At 43.6% G+C, this 20138-nt stretch overlaps 1 protein-coding gene across 1 annotated transcript; it reads right to left on the bottom strand.

Moving 5' to 3' along the window:
• Window positions 1-3165: 3165 nt before the first annotated feature.
• NSMCE4A (NSE4 homolog A, SMC5-SMC6 complex component) lies at window positions 3166-17474 on the bottom strand. The gene is made up of 11 exons (XM_004325209.4): window positions 17116-17474; window positions 16326-16403; window positions 13368-13498; window positions 10991-11142; window positions 8694-8793; window positions 7854-7944; window positions 6915-7009; window positions 5709-5757; window positions 4883-4977; window positions 4706-4792; window positions 3166-3330 (listed from the first exon to the last, which is right to left on the bottom strand). The coding sequence occupies exons 1-10, from the start codon at window positions 17405-17407 to the stop codon at window positions 4718-4720; spliced, it is 1158 nt and encodes a 385-aa protein (XP_004325257.1). The 5' UTR covers window positions 17408-17474; the 3' UTR covers window positions 3166-3330; window positions 4706-4717.
• Between the last annotated feature and the right edge of the window lie 2664 nt (window positions 17475-20138).

The following is a 20138-nucleotide window of genomic DNA, read 5'->3' as shown; positions in this document are numbered from 1 at the left end:
GCTGTATTCCACTGATCAAACAAGCCACCCAAGATCAGCCCACATTCAAGGGGAGAGAAACAGACTCTTTCTCTCAAATAAACTTGGGGCTGGGCTTCCCTGGTGGCACAGTGGTTGAGAATCCGCCTGCCAATGCAGGGGACACGGCTTCGATCTCCGGTCCGGGAAGATCCCACATGCCACGGAGCAACTAAGCCCGTGCGCCACAACTACTGAGCCTGCGCTCTAGAGCCCGTGAGCCACAACTACTGAGCCCATGTGCCACGACTACTGAAGCCCGTGCGCCTAGAGCCCATGCTCCGCAACAAGAGAGGCCACAATGAGAAGCCCGTGCACCGCAATGAAGAGTAGCCCCCGTTCTCTGCAACTAGAGAAAGCCCGCGTGCAGCAACGAAGGCCCAGCACAGCCAAAAATAAATAAATAAAAATTTAAAACAAAATACTTGGGGCTGTGTTTTAATCTACCACTCCAAGCCTCTGAAAACTCTTTATCACACACCTCTATCCTTCCTTATGCTTTTCATTGTTCTTTTATGTGAACACTGCTCACAAGAACAAATATTGTTATACAAAGAAACCTGCAATTCCACAGCTTCTGAGTTATCTTGACTAACGAGCCCTGGCTCCCTCTCTATAAATATAGACAGACAGTGTAAAAGCCTGTTACAATTATTATGCAGACAACACATTGTCTTGCATTCTCCAATGTACCTAAAAGTTAATGGGATATCATGTGCCTAAGCCCTAGCCCTGCCAGAGATCCAAGACTCCAGGACGTAGCCCCTTAGAGGGCTTACAATCTACTGGGGGAAGAGAACAACAGAAGAAGTAAAACAAAGCTATGTCCAATTCTGTAGTATGAAAAGCTATACTGAGAATATGGACTAGAGAGTAGGGTAGCAGCAATTTATGGGGGACATGGGGGCCTGAGAATGCATTTTGGAAAATACGTCCTCGGGCAGGCAGAGCAGTTAGGAGAAACTCAACGTCAATGCCTACCTCCTGCTGGCCACCGTCGGTGCAAAAATGGGGCACGGACTTATTTCGGTTCCAGTGCGGGAACTCCACTGCAAACAGACAGGGTGAGGAGCACCTAATAACTGAGGTCAGCACAAGGCGCTGTTAGAACACAACGCTCTGCAGGAAAAGAGGCTTTGGGGACGTTACATGCGTTTGGTCTTTAAGAGACAACATACCAGTTGGTTTTTTTTCTTTCTATTCAGACATTTAAAGAAGTTAAAGTGGCCCATAATCGCCCTGTCCAAATAACGTCTGTTGATAATTTTTTAAAATAATGAAAAAGTACATGGTTAGAAAACTCAATTACAGAAAGGTACAGAATGCAAAGAACAGCTTTGCCTCCTTGGTTTGCAGAAGGTAACCACTTTTAACTTTCTTAATGACGAGAGTTTGAAACAAGTAGAAAGCAGATGAATGAAAAATCAGCTCTAAACACACATGCTCGAAAAATCCAAATGTTAAAACCACATGCTGTGTGATTCCATTTATGTGAAATGTCCAGAATAGGCAAATTTACGAAGACAGAGACAGACACGTTTATAGATGCAGTGCAGGTTAGGGGTCGCTTAGGCCGAGGGGCTGGAGGCTGGATGGAGAGGGGTGAGTGACTGCTACTGGTCCAAGGCTGGGGGGACAAAAATGTTCTAAAACCAGATTGCGGTGACGGCTGCACAAGCCCATGAACAGACTAAAAAACAATGAATTATACACTTAAAATGGGTGAATAGAATAGTATGTGAAGTATATCTCAGTAGAGCTGTTTAACCAAAATGAAAGCAAGGGCTAGAGTTCAGAGGGAAGGAAGTGAGCCTGGAAATGTAGGCAAAAGGCCTGATCCTGCGAGGCTTTGAACATCACTGAAGAGCTCAGGTTTCAAATCTTGAAGGCAGTGGGGAGATGGCTGAGAAACTGACAAGTGGTTTTGAAGATATGGAAGCGATCTGAAGACAGACAGGAAGTGGGGGACACAGAGGCTAGTCTGTGGCAGCAAGGGACCATACGGGCATTAGTGACCACTTAAAAGGTAGAGACTGTGGCAGTAAAAGAAAAATCCTAGGTTTCTCTCTGAGAAAATACGGTAGTAAAAGTACCCATACGGCAATTACAGGGAAAACAAATTTGGGGGCTGTTTTATACGTACATCTAAAACAGCCCCCACACATGCTGTCCAATGAGCCATTGGTTACGTGCATCTGTAGCTTTGCAGAGTTTAGTCAGATAAATTTTCGGGAATGTCCAGGATACAGATATAAATCATGAGAGTAAGGTGGTAGAAGGGGAACCAGGGAAAGCATCAGGCATAAGGATGTAGAGTTTTCAAAAAGTAAATTTTCAAGTGTTAAATGCACAGCATTTATCCATCGGATTTAACAATTTGGAAAGGGAATCACCAATAAAGAGCCTTGGTAGGATGGTGGGAAAGGAGGTGCTACACAGCATGGTGTGAGGACTGACAGGAGGCAGCAAGTGATTGTTATTTTAAAAGGAGACAGGACAGTAACTTGAGAAGGGTCACAGTAATTTTTTTAAGATGAGAGGTGAGCGCAGTTGAAGGGAAAGTGCTAGATACAGCGAAGGAATGACTGACGGCAGAGATCCCAGGATGCAGAGATCCAGAGCCTCCACAGAAGAGACACCTCTACCTCTGACACCAGAGGGAAAGAGTGAGAAAGGATGGATATAGAAGTGTGGGAATGGGAAAAGGAAGCAACTAGGACGCAGAGAACATCAAGGACAGACTTGAAGGCCCTGCACCCACGGGAGCAGCGTCTCTCCACCCTGTCGTTCGGGTTTTCTCTGCGCAGTCAGCAGCCCTCAAGTTCAAAGCGAGGACTGCTGGTAAGATGGATCCAAAGCGGTCTGGCGTGGCTTGAAAGAGGACTGAGTCGTTTCTTGTGTGTAAATCACAGGCTGAATCCTATCAAATTGCTGACATTTGACTGTATTTTACTTAAAAAACCCAACAATTTCATATGGTGCCACGTAATATTTGTTGACTTGACTAGCTAACTTTACAGCTAAAAAGATGCACGAAGAACCATAATGATCCTTAGGCCATTAACAACCTAACTAAAACCTCTAATGGGACAGGACTGGAGAAAGGAGAAACTCTTCCCAAGGACAGAAAATAAAGAATAACTACAATTATTTGTGAATATGGCAGTGAACCTCCTTTAATCAAAGACGACCCATTAACTATCAAAAGCTACACTTTACTAAAAACAATCTGTCTTTAAAAATGTTTAATCATACAGTATGTACAATACAATACGCTGCTTTCCTTTTTGGACTTCGCTATCCACTTGAGTCCTAAAAAAAGGGGGAAAATAGCTGGTTAACAGTTTATAAATGATAAAAGTTCATTCAAGATGCATACAAGAAATCTAACAACCAGCCCCTCCTCAGTGAGGAGGGCCCAAGTAAACACACATTATATATCTTACATGAATTCTCCCCTTTCCTTCAATTATCTTGGAACAAAAGAAGCTCAATTAATTGAAGCACATGTTAAGAGTTTACACGAATTGTCGCAAGATGTTTGGACCCAGATAACGTTTACAGTATAAATTCCTGGCTACTCTGTATGCTGTGATTTTACTCTGTCCATCATGGACAGTATCAGAAAACACTGGTCACCATCATTTTACTTGGATTGTAGCAGAGAATTTAACGTATTGATGGATGCAATGAAAAGATAAATATTTTGTTAAATTTTTAAATGCTCAAATAATCCCCAGTATATTGTGGGGATGAGTATCTTAGGGTAGGTAAACAGTTACTGAACTTTTTTCCTCAAAGTCAGTAGCTCTCTTCAATATCTAATAATAAATGTTATTGTCTTTGAAATTGAATTCCAAAATCTCGTTGGAATATAATAAAGAGCATACATAATCAAGCTGAGGGCTTAAGTGAAAGATGCTGTTTCATGTATAGTTTCAGTAGACATTTGATTTCTTTTAAAAAGAAAGCTATTTTTCCTTAAAAAAAAAAGTTTACATTAAGTACTAAAAAGCTAATTTTAATTCTCCAAATCATAGAAAATTTGAGCTACAAAAAAAAGTCTTAGCAATTATCTAATTCAGAATCCCCCCATTTTATAGATAGATTTATAGAGAAGGAAAAAACAAAGCTGGATTGACCTGCCCAACATTTTAAAGGGGCAGAGCCAACAGAATCCAGTCTTCCGATTCCCATCCACAGCTGTGTGCAGTACAGATCATTACTAAGATTTCCTCCCAGCAATGTTCTCCATAAAGATGAAGAATTACTTCAAAAGCATAACTCAAATTTCAGAAATGCCCATTACCAACATCATTCCAAGGTAATTCCGTCTTAATCCTCCTTTTCTACTTCGTACCTATAAAGTAAGCGAACCTAATGGGACAATGAACAAAACTGATGGGAGGATTCAATATTCCACTTATCTACTTTATCCATTTGTTTGGGCGTAAAAAAAGCCAAACCAAGAACAACCCCTGCTCTGTCTCTTTCAACGGCAAGTCTTAACAACACCAAAGTAATCAATCCAAAGAAGGGAACTTGCAACCTCTAGGTCCTGTTCTGCATTTTTCAGCAGTTACACACAGTTCTAAAAATGGGGCACTAGAGGGAAGCAAAATCCAAATTTCACCAGAATGTGAAAAAAAACTAATAAATACGTGCAGCTTCCCATAGGAAATGTTACCTTCAGCTGGTGTCAAGCGCTTAGCCTCTGCCGGCTTTGACTTGAAGTAATCATAGGCTCTGAGATCTCAAAGGTCTTCACAATCTCCTGGCAGAGAACAAAGAACATTTGGGCACTGGGTTTACAGCAAAGGAATTCTTGACGACGAACTGCCCAAGGCAACATGCAGAGCATTACCTCCCAGTCACGGTAACTCAAAGCTATAATTCCCTGATTCCTAATTTGAGTGTTTTGGTCAATTCCTCCACTTTCTTCGTTAATATTAACAGGCTCTGTTTGAAAGACAAAGTTTTCAAAAGTTATCAAGTCAGAAGAGGTAATCTGAACAGAAACCAATGAATAATAGGAATGAAACCTGTATCGACAAGATACTTAGAATATTACATATTTATTAGGATTTCATGCATTACTGTGCTGTGTTATTACAATAGCAAGTAGTTCCGTTTGCTTCCATTCAGAAAAAAATGTGGTAGAATAACACATTCCAATCATTTGAAAAACTCTGCATATCTATGAACCAACCACAGAGCTAAGGCCTAGTGGGTCCAACATGAAATTAAGAACTTTTAAAGGAAGACATAAGTGCAATGAAAGAACTTCATTCTCTACAGGAGACCTTAGAAGGCAAAGAGTAATGGACAGTGTGAATCATTCAACAAAGAATTAAAGATTCGAGCTGCTGGCATTAGGGTTAAAATAGAAAGAAGGAAACTACAAAAATAACTGCAATTACAAGCTTTCTAAATTAAAATTTAAGGGAAATTGTATAATTTCTTGTTTGTCTTCACAGCAATAGATGTTCAATCAATGACACAGATGAATCCATAGGTTTTAAACTATGATTCAGTTTTCAACATTTTCAGTTAGTTGAAGAAGACACAGCATTGTAAAGTTTGTTACCTAAAATAAAAACTAGTCTACATTTAATAAAATACATTTCACAAACTCTAGTAACAAGTACACTTTCTCTAAAACTAATTTTTCTGAACATAGAATCATTTACCTATTATTGGCAGTCGGTCTTGGTCAAGTCTTATTCTTGCAAACCCATCCTAAAACACAAATGTGATTTTAGGAGAAGACTAAAATTTAGATTCAAAACCTATAACCATTGGATGAAAAAATTACTCAATTAGAAAATTCTAAACCTTAGACAATCAAAGTGTACCGTAACAATGAGGAGTTTATATGGACAAGCCTCCTCTAACGTCTTTCTCGACACGGGGTATCCCTCAGGTTCTAATCAGCTCTTTTACAACCGCATCCCGAGGAGCTCTTAAATAAAACTGTAACCATCTTGACTCTTTGACTGATTCATACTTTTTGAATATTCCACTTTTTATTTTTATTATTATTTTTTGTCTGTGCCACTTGGCTTGTGGGATCTTAGTTCCCCCACCAGGGACTGAACCCGGGCCCCTCAGCAGTGAGAGTGTGGAGTCCTAACCACTGGATAGCCAGGGAACTCCTGAATATCCACATTTTATAATGCATAATTCTACCATTTACCATTGACAAAATATGCCTTTGTTATCATTTCTGGAAAAATACTTTGGTCAATACAAGATTTTTGCGTAAGATGAAAATCAAACTCATCTTACAAGTGCAGGAATGCAACCTGACAGAAGACTAAAGACAGCCTAGAGCAAATTCTCAAAGTACATTTCTGAGTACTTTTATTTTTTTCCTAAACCATCTATTTTGAAATTACTTCAAACTTAAGAGTTACAAGACTACTGTAAAGACCTCCCAGATATCCTTTACCCAGAGTCACCAATTGTTTGACTTTTGCCATATTTACATTATTGCTTTCTCTCTCTATATATTAATTTTTATGAGTGATGGACAATCTGTTCCTTTTCCCTAAGACTTCAGTGTATGTTTCTTGAAAACAAGAATATTCTCGTACATAACATGACAACTACCAAGTTTGGGAAATTTAACATTTACATCATACAGTTATCTAATCTATAAGTTCCGTATTCAAATTTTGCCAATTCTTTCTCTAAAAAATTTCTATAATGTAAAAGCAAGCATGTAAGTTTTTAGCTAGTTCCTTCTGCCTATGACTTGTCAATGTTTTGCTACAATGGGTCTAAAACACTTATTGGTTAGTACAAATTCCTTTGCCAGCTGCCATCTATACCTGTTATTATTTACCCTTTTAAAAGCATATAAAAACAATTAGAGAAATAATTTTAAATCTTACCCTTATAATAAAAGAAACATGAAAGATGTTTTCCACTGTTCGGGCAAAAGAATGTGGATCAACCACAAAGTCAAAGAAGGACATCGGAGTATCAGCTACAGACAAAAGAGGAAAAAATGCTTCAGTACAGGAAAAGTTGTTTTTGCTTATCAATTAAGACCAATACTCTCTAGTGTCAGCCAGAGGAAGGAAATGGGCATTCATCCTGTTGTGGGATGGAAATCAATACAACCCTGCTGGAGGGCAATCTTGTGTACCTGTTAAAAATCTGTAAGCTGTCCTACAGAAATATTAGCACATGTGCGCAAAGTTATGTGCCAAGATTTTTCACTCCAGCAGTTTACACAAGAGTAAAATGTTATAAAGAACTTGCCCACTAATAGAGGGTTTGTTAAATATATTTACGATACAGCCACCCAGTGGGAATCACTGAAAAGAATAAGCGGGATCTTATGTATTGATATGGGAAAATGTCCACATGGAGAAGTCATATTGCAGAATAATGTGTATATTATGATTAGCTTTGAAAAAAGCAAAAAACCGACAAAAAAAATCCCTACTTAGTTGCATATTTATTATGACATAAACATAAGAAAATCTGAAAATATACACATCACATTTTATGAGTGGCAACCTCTAGGGAGTGAGGACAGGTAGAATAGGTACTTGACTTTTTACTTTTCTCACTTCTATGGCATGTATTATTTTGTAACAGAAAAAATATCCCACCTTCTAAAGATAAAAATGAGAATTTACTACACCAATGTTCTCATGGAATTTCTAGAGAGGAGAAGCCTCATTAAAGACGTACGTCAAGAAAGAATCAAAATGATTCAAACATTACATATATGCCTTTTGAATAAAAATAACTTCTCACTGAAAGTGACACAGGCCTGATAAATACAAGTTGCTCCCTTTTGAGCTTGGTATCATACTTACGATCTTTTTGAAAATATGTTTGCAACAATCCCAAGATTCTTTCTACTTCTTTTTCTGTTGCTTCTTGATGAGATTCTTCCATTCTTTTTAACTGAAAATATAAAGTCGTTATCAAGCAGACTGACCTATTTGTCTGCCTGTTAACCTTTTCTGCTCTCTTACATGGCCAAACTCCTCTAAATATCTTTTATCTGGGATTGCTAGCAGTTTTTATCCCCATCTTACAACTAATAGTTAAAAAAGATTTTTCTGGTTTTAGTAACATTTTCATATTAATTTTCTAATAGAAGAGTAGCATTACCAAATCAACCATTTTCAGGTTGAACATAAAATAGCAAAATACAAAAGGGACACTTTAGAACAGTGGTTCTCAACCGGGAGTGACTGTGCACCACCCCTCCCCCACCCCACTGATGGGCCATTTGCTAACATTTGGTTGTCATACTTGGGGTGGGGCAGGGGGAGTGAGAGGATGCTATTAACATCTAGTGGGAAGAGGCCAAGGATGCTGCTAAACATCCTGTAATGCACAGGACAGCCTCTCACAACCAAGAATTATCCAGCCCAAATGCTGACAGCGCTGAGGTTAAGAAACCCTGGTTTGGGAGAACGAATCCAAACTATAGAAATGAGTTAAAACTAAGACAAGGGGTCAATCCAATAAAATGTTTAAAGGCTTAAACATGTCAAAAATGATTCAAACATTAAATGATTACTTTTAAGTGACAGAACCTGACTCCAGACCCTAAAGCTTAGAAAAGATGGCCAAAGTACATGTATATCGTATTCATGGCTATTTGAAATTAGGTGCATTAAAAAGCAACATGTGAAGAAACAAACCTCGTCAGGCATTGCCTGCTGCTCTTCTATCATCCGAACTTTTCTGGAACGCTCGGTTCGTGGCTTTGGAACAGGGCACTCTCCTTGTATTGAACCCAACCTAATGAAAAATATGCTCTCATGTCTTTTTTTGGGGGGTTTTTTGTTTTTGTTTTTTGCGGTACACTGGCCTCTCACTGCTGTGGCCTCTCCCGTTGCGGAGCACAGGCTCTGGACGCACAGGCTCAGCGGCCATGGCTCACGGGCCCAGCCGCTCCGCGGCATGTGGGATCTTCCCGGACCGGGGCACGAACCCGTGTCCCCTGCATCGGCAGGCGGACTCTCAATCACCACACCACCAGGGAAGCCCTTTTGTTTCTTTTTAAAACAAACTAATTTCACTAACTGAAAGCAGTTCCCATGGCATAGTCAAATTCGCAACCAGGCATCAGTGATGTATGAGTGACATCAGACCAAGACTCTTGTGTCAGGTTTGTAACACCTTTCTGCTCCCTCTGTGTGTCTAAAAGAATTCTTAGGAGCTCGCCTCAATCCCAGATACCTCCTCAACACGTTCGTATTTTACTCTGAACAGTAAGCCGGTGAATATGCCTGTGGTCCTCCCAGCTAGCCTGTTGTCTGTTTCACAAAGCCAACTTCAGAGATCAGGGGAAAGGAACGAACAGCTCCACTGGGGTTAAAATTTAAAAGCCTTTTGGTCTGGGGGTGCCAGGGCAGAGGCCCACAGCCTGGGAATCCAGAACACACCTGTCTTAGGAGATAACAGGTCAGGCAGAGGCCAAGGGATTCCTTTCCCATTTGGATTCCCTCCACCTTCCAAAAAAGCCCTACAGAGGTACCATGCAGAAACCAAGGCCCAGAGAATTTAGACCCATGTGGTCCCTACACTTGAGGAAATCAAAGTATACAGTAGAGATGGACAGATAAATATTCACGCACAAAGATCCATTTCCACATAATATGGTAGATCCTGTGGTGCTGTAGTGAAGTGTTACTCAAGTGCTATGAGAGCATTTGGACAGAGAGATCTACCCAGACACGGGAGGGGTCTGGTTGGGAAAACTGATCCTACACTGATACCTCTGTCTAGAGAAGTCACTGGAGGCTTCCAAGCTGGTGCCTGTGGGAGAAGTAAACCTTACCAGATGGAAAAAAAAAAGGGGAAAGGACACTGCAGGCCAAGGGAACAAACAGCAAGTGCAAGGCTGCAAAGCCATACATAAATCATTGCGGCTGCAAGTCGAGCTACATCATGAGATAAAGGTTAAGTCACACAACAAAAGGCTATCTTTAGATCCTAGGATTTATGACACAGCCTAGAACTCAGCAACAAAAAAGACTTGGACTTTTCCTATAGTAAGGAAGCTTGACCTTTTTGCTGTAATATACAGCGGTTCTGGGCACTTGAGTTAAGGGAAGTCTTGTTAAAAACAGATGCCGGGCCCCACGCCCCAGACGGACCACATCTGCATCTCCAAAGCCTTCTAACAGACACTACCAATCTCAGAAGGTTTAGAAGGGTAATCAGAAGAGACAGATGCCCTGGAGCTATCCACTTAAGGAAGAACCCACCTGGGTGCTTACCCCAGAGCAGTTATCTACTATGTATTTAAGGGCTGTCTCACAGAAGAACCAGCAAGAGCTGGTCTTAGCTTCTCCATAGGACTGAGCTGGGAAATTAAGACAGAAGCCAATTCCATCTGAGTATAAAGAAAAGCTTTTCAAGATTAGAGTTGTATCCAAAAACTGAACTAGGCAGTTTATATGATAGTGACTCAAGCAGTCTTCAGACATAAGTCAGAGATCATCTAACAGGAAACTATATATAATAAATGGCACTTTACATATACTGGTAGAATTTTAAGACATCTTTCATAGGAGGTATCATCCTCCTACCTGATAAGGACTTTAAAGATGATAAAACAAAGCCAGACATTATGCCACAGACCCAAAGTCTGCCACGCCAGAAAGCAGAGGAGCAACTAAGACCCGGCACAGCCAAATAAGTAAGTAAATAAATAAATATAAAAAAGAAAATAAAAGAGAGAAAGCTAAGGAGCCAGCAGGGCGCCCTGGTAAGGAGGTACCAGCCCACGGCCTTTCCTCCTTAAATTAAGCAGGATGAGGGTCCATCCACATCAAGATTTTATGGGCTTTTAAATCAAAGTTTAGAAAGTCTCCAAACAACGTCATCATGATCGTCACCTCCACAATACCAAAGAATTTTTGCCCCTACAATAAAAAACAATTTAAGGTTTACAAATGGCTGGTGTGTCGGATTTTTAAAATAATCTTACAGAAAGTGGAATGTATGGGTTTTATTAAAGGTGTTTTCTGCTGTTCTGCCTGATATTTTCCAGGAGTCATAGACTATGAATTCAAAATCAGAACTATCTTCATCACGGATGAGTTCTTCAGCTTCTAGCGGATTTACACCCATATGTGTCAGCTACAAAAACGAAGGGAAACAAAAACCCCAGTTAAGCCACAAGCAATCATTCACCGTACCCAGTCGTCTCTATCACTAAACAACAGGCCAGAGGCAAAGTCTGTTTTTGCTGTCCTAACACGTTGGCTAAATTTCTTATTATAAATTCCTATTTTCAAAGGTACCTTCTTTGTGGCAGAAAATATTCCTCAATGTACTCAGAACCTTTTGGTAAGAAAGCGAGATGATCCAGACCAATGGTTCTCACCAGAGTGATTCTGTACCCCCCGTGCCCCTGCAGGGGTCTTTTGGCTTCATGTCTGGAGACATTTTTGGCTGTCACAACTGGGTTGGGGGGAGGCGGAGAGCGCAGCGTTACTGGCAGCTGGTGGGCAGAAGCCAGGATGCTCTCAGTATCCTACAACAGGCCCCCACAACAAAGACTCAGCCAGCCCAAAATGTCCTTCGTGCCCAGCCTGAGAAACCTTGCTCTGGCCCCCTGCAGGCTGAGGGGCAGACGGACCAGAACTAAGCCCACTGGGAATTTCCGATCACCCGTAGTTCACTTTTAAAGTATTAGCAAAGCTGAATTAGCATAAAAATATGACATGACATCCCCAAGCAAAAGGTCTGAGACAGAACAGGGAAGTTTAGCTGGCTTTGGATTTTCGTTTTTCAGCCAACCTCCTGGAGACCTCTATTCAGCTCGTATCTCAGCATTTCCAGAGAGCAGGGGCCTAGCGTCAGGGAGAGAATCGTTCATCTTAAAACCGCCTTCCTGGGAAGAGTTGGCGGAAGTCTAATAATTCTGCTACCTGAAGCTATCTTACAGAAAGTGTATTGCATTAAATTTGCTTTTATGAAAGTACACTTTTATTACACTATAAAATTATGAAATGCCTAGAGATTATCAAATTAAAATGGTAGTATCATATATAAACAGTAATCAAAAACCCTCAGAGAGCTTCACCCGTTAAAGGCAGTTAAACTTTGAAGAAAGGAGACTGCCAGAACCCGATCAGAGAGGCGTGGTCAGCTCCACCCCATCCTCCTGCCGCCCTGTCCCACCGCCGCACGCTTGGAGGAACACATTTCAATTTCTGTCTGGTCCAATCTACCAATCTTTTCTTTATAGTCTTTTTATTTAGTGTCATACTTGAAAAGATCTTCCCTTCCCAGAGACTAGACAGCTATTAATTTCAGGTTTTATATGGACTGCTTTAAGACTTCTGGAATTTATTTTGATATGTTATTTAAAGTACAAAGCTCACCCTGATAAATAAAAGTAATTTTTAAAAAGATTACCCAATACATAGTTAACTTTATTTATTGAGCTATACATTAGTGTGCATTTTCCAAAATGCATGATACGTCAAAATTTAAAAGTTGTTGAAAAAGAAAATTTTAAGGTTTAAAATTTAAGTAGAGTAAATTTAAATTTTAAAAAAATCTAAGGTTTTAGAAACAACGAAAACCTCGTCTGCCTCATACCTTTACAAAATACTTTATCTGGTCAGGTCTCATGGTACTAAATCATTTTAATAACCTTTTAACACACATTTGGTCAGAAAATCAATGTCCTAGCAGAAATGCTAGGATACAGGTTGGCTCAAAGTAGAACCAAGGAAAAAAGGACAACAGAGTAAGGTACAAAGTTAGTCTCCTTGTGCTTTTTTTTGGTAAATCCATCAAGGAAAAGTTTCCAAATTTCAGGTAACAGCCATTCAAACGTATTAAGAGGCAAAGACAGGTGAACAAAACAACAACAACAAAAAAAACCAAAAGCAGAACCCCGATCATATTCGGATGGTTCTGAAATATTCTCAAAGACAAATCAAAACATGGCCCCTCCACCAGACCTGTCATCTCCAGCTGAACTCTGCCACCTGCAGTGTGGGCTTTTGCCCAGCCTGGGACAAACGTCCTAGGTCACTGAGAATAAGCTGGAACACTTATGAACTGACAGCTGAGTGAGGAAAAACATGGCCATTTGAAATAAACATAGCGCCCAGAGTCTTAGAAGGCTAGGAGATTTTCAAACTGCTCTGAGCTGCCAACCTAGATTCCACCACAGAGCTCGACTGTCATCTGTTTAATTTGGTAAGATCTCTTTGGAGGAATCTGAGGCCCAAAACAGGAAAAATGAAGTGAAAACCATTTGCATATGGATATAAGCAAAGTAGATAATTATACAATATGTGACAGATGAAGCATTTTTTATTAAGATTCTGTAGCTTTGAACTTACTAGGGTTTCGACATATCTTAACATATCAAACGAGTTCAGATCAGAACGCAGCTGCTTTGCCTTCTCTTTGCCCAAATCTGAAGCCAAAACAAGAAAGTGGGCGTCTAGGACTGCTTCTCTTGCTCGGGACACTATTCAAAAAAGAAGGAAAACACACACATTACAACATACACATTATCCACAGGTATTTTCCCAAAACGTCCAACTACACTTACTCCGCATTTCCCACAGGACCAAAAAAATCTCAAACATCATTCATGTCCGTCTAAAAACTGGTTCCCCTGCCCAGCTCACCAAAACCTGAAATCAAAGCCAACCAGTCTTCCTAAAAGCCAGCTCCCTCTGCACTTTTCCTACTCCCGGGAACTGAACCGCAATCTCGTAACAACCCCAGCTTAACAAAACCTCCATCATCTCCAACACCGGCTTTTCCCTTTGACTCCAGCAATCCATCCCAGCCACTGTTAACACCGCGCTGATGATGTAAGTCAAACTGAATGCCTGCTATGTGTAAGGCACCGTGCTGGGCGTGGTGGTTTGCCAACCAGCAACAGGTAAGTGGTCAAGGAGCCTCAGGTGAAATTAGGTGCGGGGCCGGCAGCGGAAGATGCAGCCTCTACCTGGCAGCACGAGCACCACCAAATGAACAGTCTACAGGCAGCAGGGCCGTGACCGCTGAGGATGGACGATCCCAAGACGTTTGACAGAGGGCATGGGATTTAAGATAAGCTATAGGCAGAAAAAGATTTAAATAGGACAGAAGAAGGGAATGGGGCAGGGAAACCGAGGAGGAAGTTTGGGGAGGTGAGGGAAGGGTCCACTGGGGGAAACAGCAGGGCTGAGAGGAATGGGTTTAATCAGACTCCGAAGGGAACAGGCAGTGTGTAAAAAGCGCTCCAGGAACACCGGCAAAGGCAAATGGAAAAGACACCCAAGAAGAGACAAATACACAAATACCTTTGCTTGGCTCACTCCCCAAGGCCATTTCGTTTGAATTACTATTTCCCGAACATTCCTCAGGCTGGTGAACTTACTGACTCCAGGCTTTGTATTTATACATCATTTTCATTTTTTTTTTTAACATTATCACAATTTTTTAAAATATTTATTTATTTATTGGCTGCATTGGGTCTTCGCTGCTGAGCGCGGGCTTTCTCTAGTTGTGGCGACCAGGGGCTACTCTTCGTTGTGGTGTGCGGGCTTCTCATTGCGGTGGCTTCTCTTGTTGCAGAGCGCGGGCTCTAGGTGCACAGGCTTCAGTAGTTGTGGAACAGGGGCTCAGTAGTTGTGGCTCGCGGGCTTTAGAACGCAGGCTCAGTAGTTGTGGCGCACGGGCTTAGTTGCTCCGCAGCATGTGGGACCTTCCCGGACCAGGGCTCGAACCCATGTCGCCTGCATTGGCAGGCGGATTTTTAACCACTTTGCCACCAGCGAAGTCCCTTTCCTCAGTTTTAATTTAGGAGAATTACTGCGAAAGTGACAATGAGTGAGAGAACGAGGCAGAGGCAGAAGCTAGAGGGGCGGGTTCCTGGGCTGCTCTAGACCCCCCAGCACATCACTGTCACAGCGCACACTGAGGAAAGTGCAGATCTCTCACGGATGGATCCAAGCCTCTAAAGAGTTAAAACTGAGAACATCAGATCCACGTCTACGGGGGATGCAGAGTTCTGTGCTGGCTGACCACCTCCCAAGTCAGTTGTAAATAATTTTGCCTTAAAGAGGTGACCCAGCCAGCACAGTGGAAATGGCTGAGGGGGAAACGATCTGTTGATCGACAACTCTTAAGCTGGGTGAATAATAATAATAAGGGGGTGAAGGGGTCAAGAGTAACCTTGAGGAGCCAGCCTGGGGGGGTCTAGGCTTGGGAGAGAAGAAAAGCCTAGAGGGTGGAGGAGGGATTTCACAGGGTGAAAAGGAAAGGCTGGCTTCCGGAAGGTTTGCGGAAATTAGGTGAACTGGTAGACCAAGATGGGGGATGGTAAGTAGACCAAGATGGGGGATGGTAAGGAGGCGGCAGTCACAGCAAGAGAGACACAGATTTGAAAGCGTACAGATAGAAAATGTGCAAGTGGGTGACATTTAAACATCAGCCACACTAGCGAATGACCAGAAATAAACATTCTGGTCTTCAAAGAACATGAGGAATCGTGGTGTCCGGGCAGCGGCCGGCTCTGCCGGCTTCTTCACCCGCGTCTGCCTGCACCCTCCCTTTCCGCTCCCAATGGACTTAGGAGGGAAAAGTGGTCTGGGGACTCATCCTAGGGCTCTGTGACCCAGTGCCCACATCAGGGGCCTCTCTGACCTGTCCTCTGTCTTCAGACAGACAGACTGCTCTTACCACTAACACTGCTGCTGCTTTTCATTCAAACCAAGATTATTTGTTAGCGCCTCCTCCTTCTGCAACACAGGTCTAGAGTTCAGTGCTGAGATTTCTCTCTCTCTTTCTCACACCCCTCCCCCCATCAGAGACCAACAGGGCCACCTGTAGACATGGCTACCCCTACTGGGTTACAGGTGGACCAAGAGGAAGGAGCTGAGGGAGGGGAGGTCGGGAGGACAGGGAAAGAAACAGGACGTCAAGGTCCAGCTCAGTCCTTTCTTTTTAATTCATCCATTCAACCAATGCATTCTGGGGATACAGCAGTCAATACAGTAGAAAGATAATACACAGAAAGTTCTCAAATTTGAACAAGCAACAGAACCACCTGGGGGGCTTTGTCAGACACAGCCCCCCACCTCCCCAAATTTCATGTAAAGTCCTTACTATATGCTTAGGGAATGGTAAGTGCACAATAAAAGTAGAAGTAGTGCTACAGTGAAAAAGATTCCAAAACTAGTTACGCACTATTATAAATGTGGGAGTTGTCTGATGTCGATAATTCGCTTATGTAGAACTAATGAAAATTATCCTAAAACATATGATAACACAAAGCTTCCATACATAAAATAATGAATTACCTCCATTAAACAGGGTGTTGGCCTCTTCAAGGACCTCTGTTAACTTGTCGCTGGCATTCAATATATCCTCCCGGTTTTCTATTTAAAAAAATACAAGCTTTGGGAAGCGTGCTCATCATTCGCTGACAAATGGCTGACAAAGTGACCAGCTGCAGCAACACAGCCAAGCCCCGCCCCCTGCTCCCCGGGGGAATTACTTCCAACAGTTTTATCTCTTTAACCAAAACGGCCAGGCGAGAGAAGGACTGTACCCCTTTAGCAGAATGAACTTTAAAAGGGGACCCACTTGGCTCCCCCTAAACTTCACCCAAAGGCTCCACTCCTTCTGCAGCCTCTGAGGAGCGCTGCTAACAGTGGTTCTCAAACTCTGCAAGCCACAGGATCCCCTGGGCCACCTAGAGTTTCAGACTGGATAGGTCTGGAGTGCGGTCCGGGAATTTGAATTTCTGACAGTTCACGGGCGACGCTGCCGCGGGCGGGCGAGCGCTCGCTGGGAACCGCTGGATGCAAGAGAAGGAGCCCAGGCTCCGCGTGCCGTCTCTCCCCCTTCTCGACCACCTGGGCTCGCACGAGCGCCCGCCCGCGCCTGGCCTCCGGCGGTGCCGTCCTGCTCCTCTGGGACCTGCGCGCCCCGGCCAAGGTCGTGCAGCGATATCCGCACGACGGATATGCGAGCGCCTCGCAAGCCAATCGAGGCGCGGCCAGGCGGCGCAGGGCTGGCCCCGGCCGCCGCCCGCGCCGCCCAGCGCCCGCGCCGCCCCGCGCCCGCGCCCGCGCCGCCCCGCCTTACGTTGGACCGAGTTGATGAGCGCCCGGTACTGATGGCGGATCTGGCGGCACAGGCCATGGTCGGTCTCCGCCTCCAAGCTCGCCGGGTCCATCATCTCGTCCCCGGAATCCGACGGCTCCGTCTCCTCCAAGCTCGGGCGCTCCGGGGCCTCCCTGCGCTCGGGCGCGGCGCCGCGGCGGGACACGGGCGACAGCGGGGAGCGCGATCGGGAGCGGGAGCAGGTGCGATCCCGGTGCGGGTCGCGGCCCCGGCCCCGGCCCTCGGACCGGCGGCCGCTGCCGTCCCCAGACATCGCGCCAAGCCGCCCTGCAACTTCGCAACGGCGGAAGTTCGCGCCAGAAACTGAAACCCCTGCTCTGCGCGAGCGCTTGCTCCCTGCGGAACGCGGCTCCCGGGCCGGCGCGAGAGCACAGCGACGCCTGTGGCTGGAGGCCGACGGCGGGGACGAGATCGGGGGCGCAGTGGTTAGAGCGCCGCCGGGCCGGCACCGGGCGCAACGCAGGCCGCTGACCTTTCGCGCCCCTGATGTTTGATACACTGAGATCCCACTTACTCCACACTGGAATGTGCTTAGGATCTTGGTTGTCTGGTCCCGCGTGCCGGCCCCAACAGACTGGGAAAGGGTCTCTTTGGCTCTCCAGGACACAGCCACAGCCTTGAAACAAATACTTAGCATTCTTCCAGGTGAAAATTCATTCCAAGCGCCAGACAGAAATACCTGGGACATTTATTTCCAGGTCATGGGCACGCAGCCCATGTTTGTTGATCGAGGCTCCTGCAGTTAAGCAGGATGAGCGGTGGACCTGGAGATAAGAGAGGCGATTCTGCCACTATCTGTGAACTTAGTTCCTTGAGCCATCCTTGGGGGGACCAGATGGGGTTTATAAACAGCTGGCAATCCCACTCTTTTTGAGGACAGAAGAACTAATGAGCAAACAAAAAGTTCACAAGTTTTTTTGGTTTTCTCATAGTAAACTCTGTTAACCATCGCTTTTAAATATCTACACCTTGACAGTTTATGTTCATAATCGGTCCTCAAACTAAAAGATTCTAAAATACCTTCAAATGGGTCTAAGAACGATGAAATTATATTCCTATAGTTTTAAAGATAAATGGATGAATTTCATTGCATGTATTTTGGAATTTCATTCCATGTATTGCAATTCTCAAGTGTTCTCTTCGGTGTTGAGAACACACTTTCTCAAAGGAACAACATTATAAGTTGAGTTACTACATGAGCCTACAAAAATACCATTTTGTGAATCAGGTATAGTCAGCTTGAGTAAGCACTATTCATTGCTGCCCAACACATATGTCTCACCTCACACCTGCTTCACCTGGATTTCAGGAAAGGTATGCGCTGGCACCTGCTTCATTGGATGAAGCATGATTGGCCTAAATGAATCATGGTAATCTCATCCCCCTTCCCCAATGACTGGGCCAGGGATAGGACTCGATCCAGTTCTGGACAGTGACGTGAGCGGGAGCTTCCCATTTGGATGACACACAAAGCCTCCGGAGAAGAAAGCCTTTACCCCCATCCTCACTCTTCTTTGTGATGCTGGCATGAGGAAATGGAGCCTGCACGATGACAACCGTCTACTACTGATGACATGACAAGCATGAGAAAAGACCAGAATACTGGGGACACTGTAAGGAAGGATGGACATGGCTGAATTGCTGAGTGACTTGGAGTCTGCCTACCTCCAGACTCCTTGTTAAGTAAGCCACAAATATCCTGTGGTTTAGGCCGCCGTTAACTGTTTTGTAGTTGCTACTTGCAGCTCAGTGCGTTGGAACTGAAACAAATACTTAGCATTCTTCCAGGTGGAAATTTGTTCCACACTCCAGACAAAAATCCCTGGAACATTGCATTGAATTCAACAAGCTTTTGATGTGTATTAATAGGCCAGACACTCAGCAAACCAAGCAGGTTACAAAGACGGCTGAGAGACTTGTCTTTGCCTTCCAGGGTCTCACCAGGAGACAGATATGAAACTGATCCTAAAATTCATGTGGAAATGCAAGGGACCCAGAATAGACAAAACAACCTTGAAAAAGGAGACAAAGTTGGAAGGACTCACACTTAATTCCAAAACTTATTACAAAGCTATAGTAATTAAGACTGTGACACTGTCATAAGGACGGACATAAAGATCAATGGAATAGAATTAAAAGTCAGAAATAAACCCATACATCTATGGTCAATTGATTTTCTAAAAAGGTGCCAAGACAACTCAAAGAGGAAAGAATAGTCTTGGCAACAAATGGTGGTGGGACAGTTGGATACCCATATGCAAAATAATGAAATTGGATTGCCCCTTGCACTATACACACAAATTAACTCAAATTGGCTCAGACCTAAATGTAAGAGCTAATACTATGAAACTCTTAGAGGCAAAATAGGAGTAAACCTTTGTGACCTTGGATTAGGTGATGGTTTCTTAGATATGACAACAAAAGCTCAAGCAACCAAGGAAAAAATAGACAAATTGGAGACCAGGTTTGTGGTAATTTGTTATAGTAGCCCTAGGAAACTTATACAGGCACCCAGGATGAGTGACACTGGGAAGTCATTACCACTTCTGGGCCTGGCAGGTCAGAGGAAGAAGCAGTGTTAGCAGAGCCCCATGAGGGCTAAAGCCACGAAGAAGGGTCCATCAGACAGGAGCTCTGGTCCCAGAGGGATGCAGCTATGCCAGGAAAAGAGAAAGTGCTAGGAAAAGAGGAAGTGGGAGCTGAAATACCCTGATCTCTCTCTCTCAACATCTCCCCTGTGCTTACCTCCCATTGGCTGATGCCAACATGAAGCCACAGGGCAAGAGAACCTGTGTGATGTAGTCCATAGATCAGTCTCTGCGAAGAACACGGCCAAGGAAGATCGGGATGGATGTGAGGTAGGGGTGAGGACAAAAGGACAATAACCAGGTTGGTGGGTAAATGGTGTATCAGCGTCTGTTCAGCTAAAAATAATAGAAACCCCACTGTAGTGCCTTAACCAAATAGGTATAATTTTTCTTGTG

Source organism: Tursiops truncatus, chromosome 16, assembly GCF_011762595.2.
Source record: "Tursiops truncatus isolate mTurTru1 chromosome 16, mTurTru1.mat.Y, whole genome shotgun sequence".
Taxonomy (NCBI): Eukaryota; Metazoa; Chordata; class Mammalia; order Artiodactyla; family Delphinidae; genus Tursiops; species Tursiops truncatus.
This window is presented reverse-complemented; position numbering and strand designations above follow the sequence as displayed.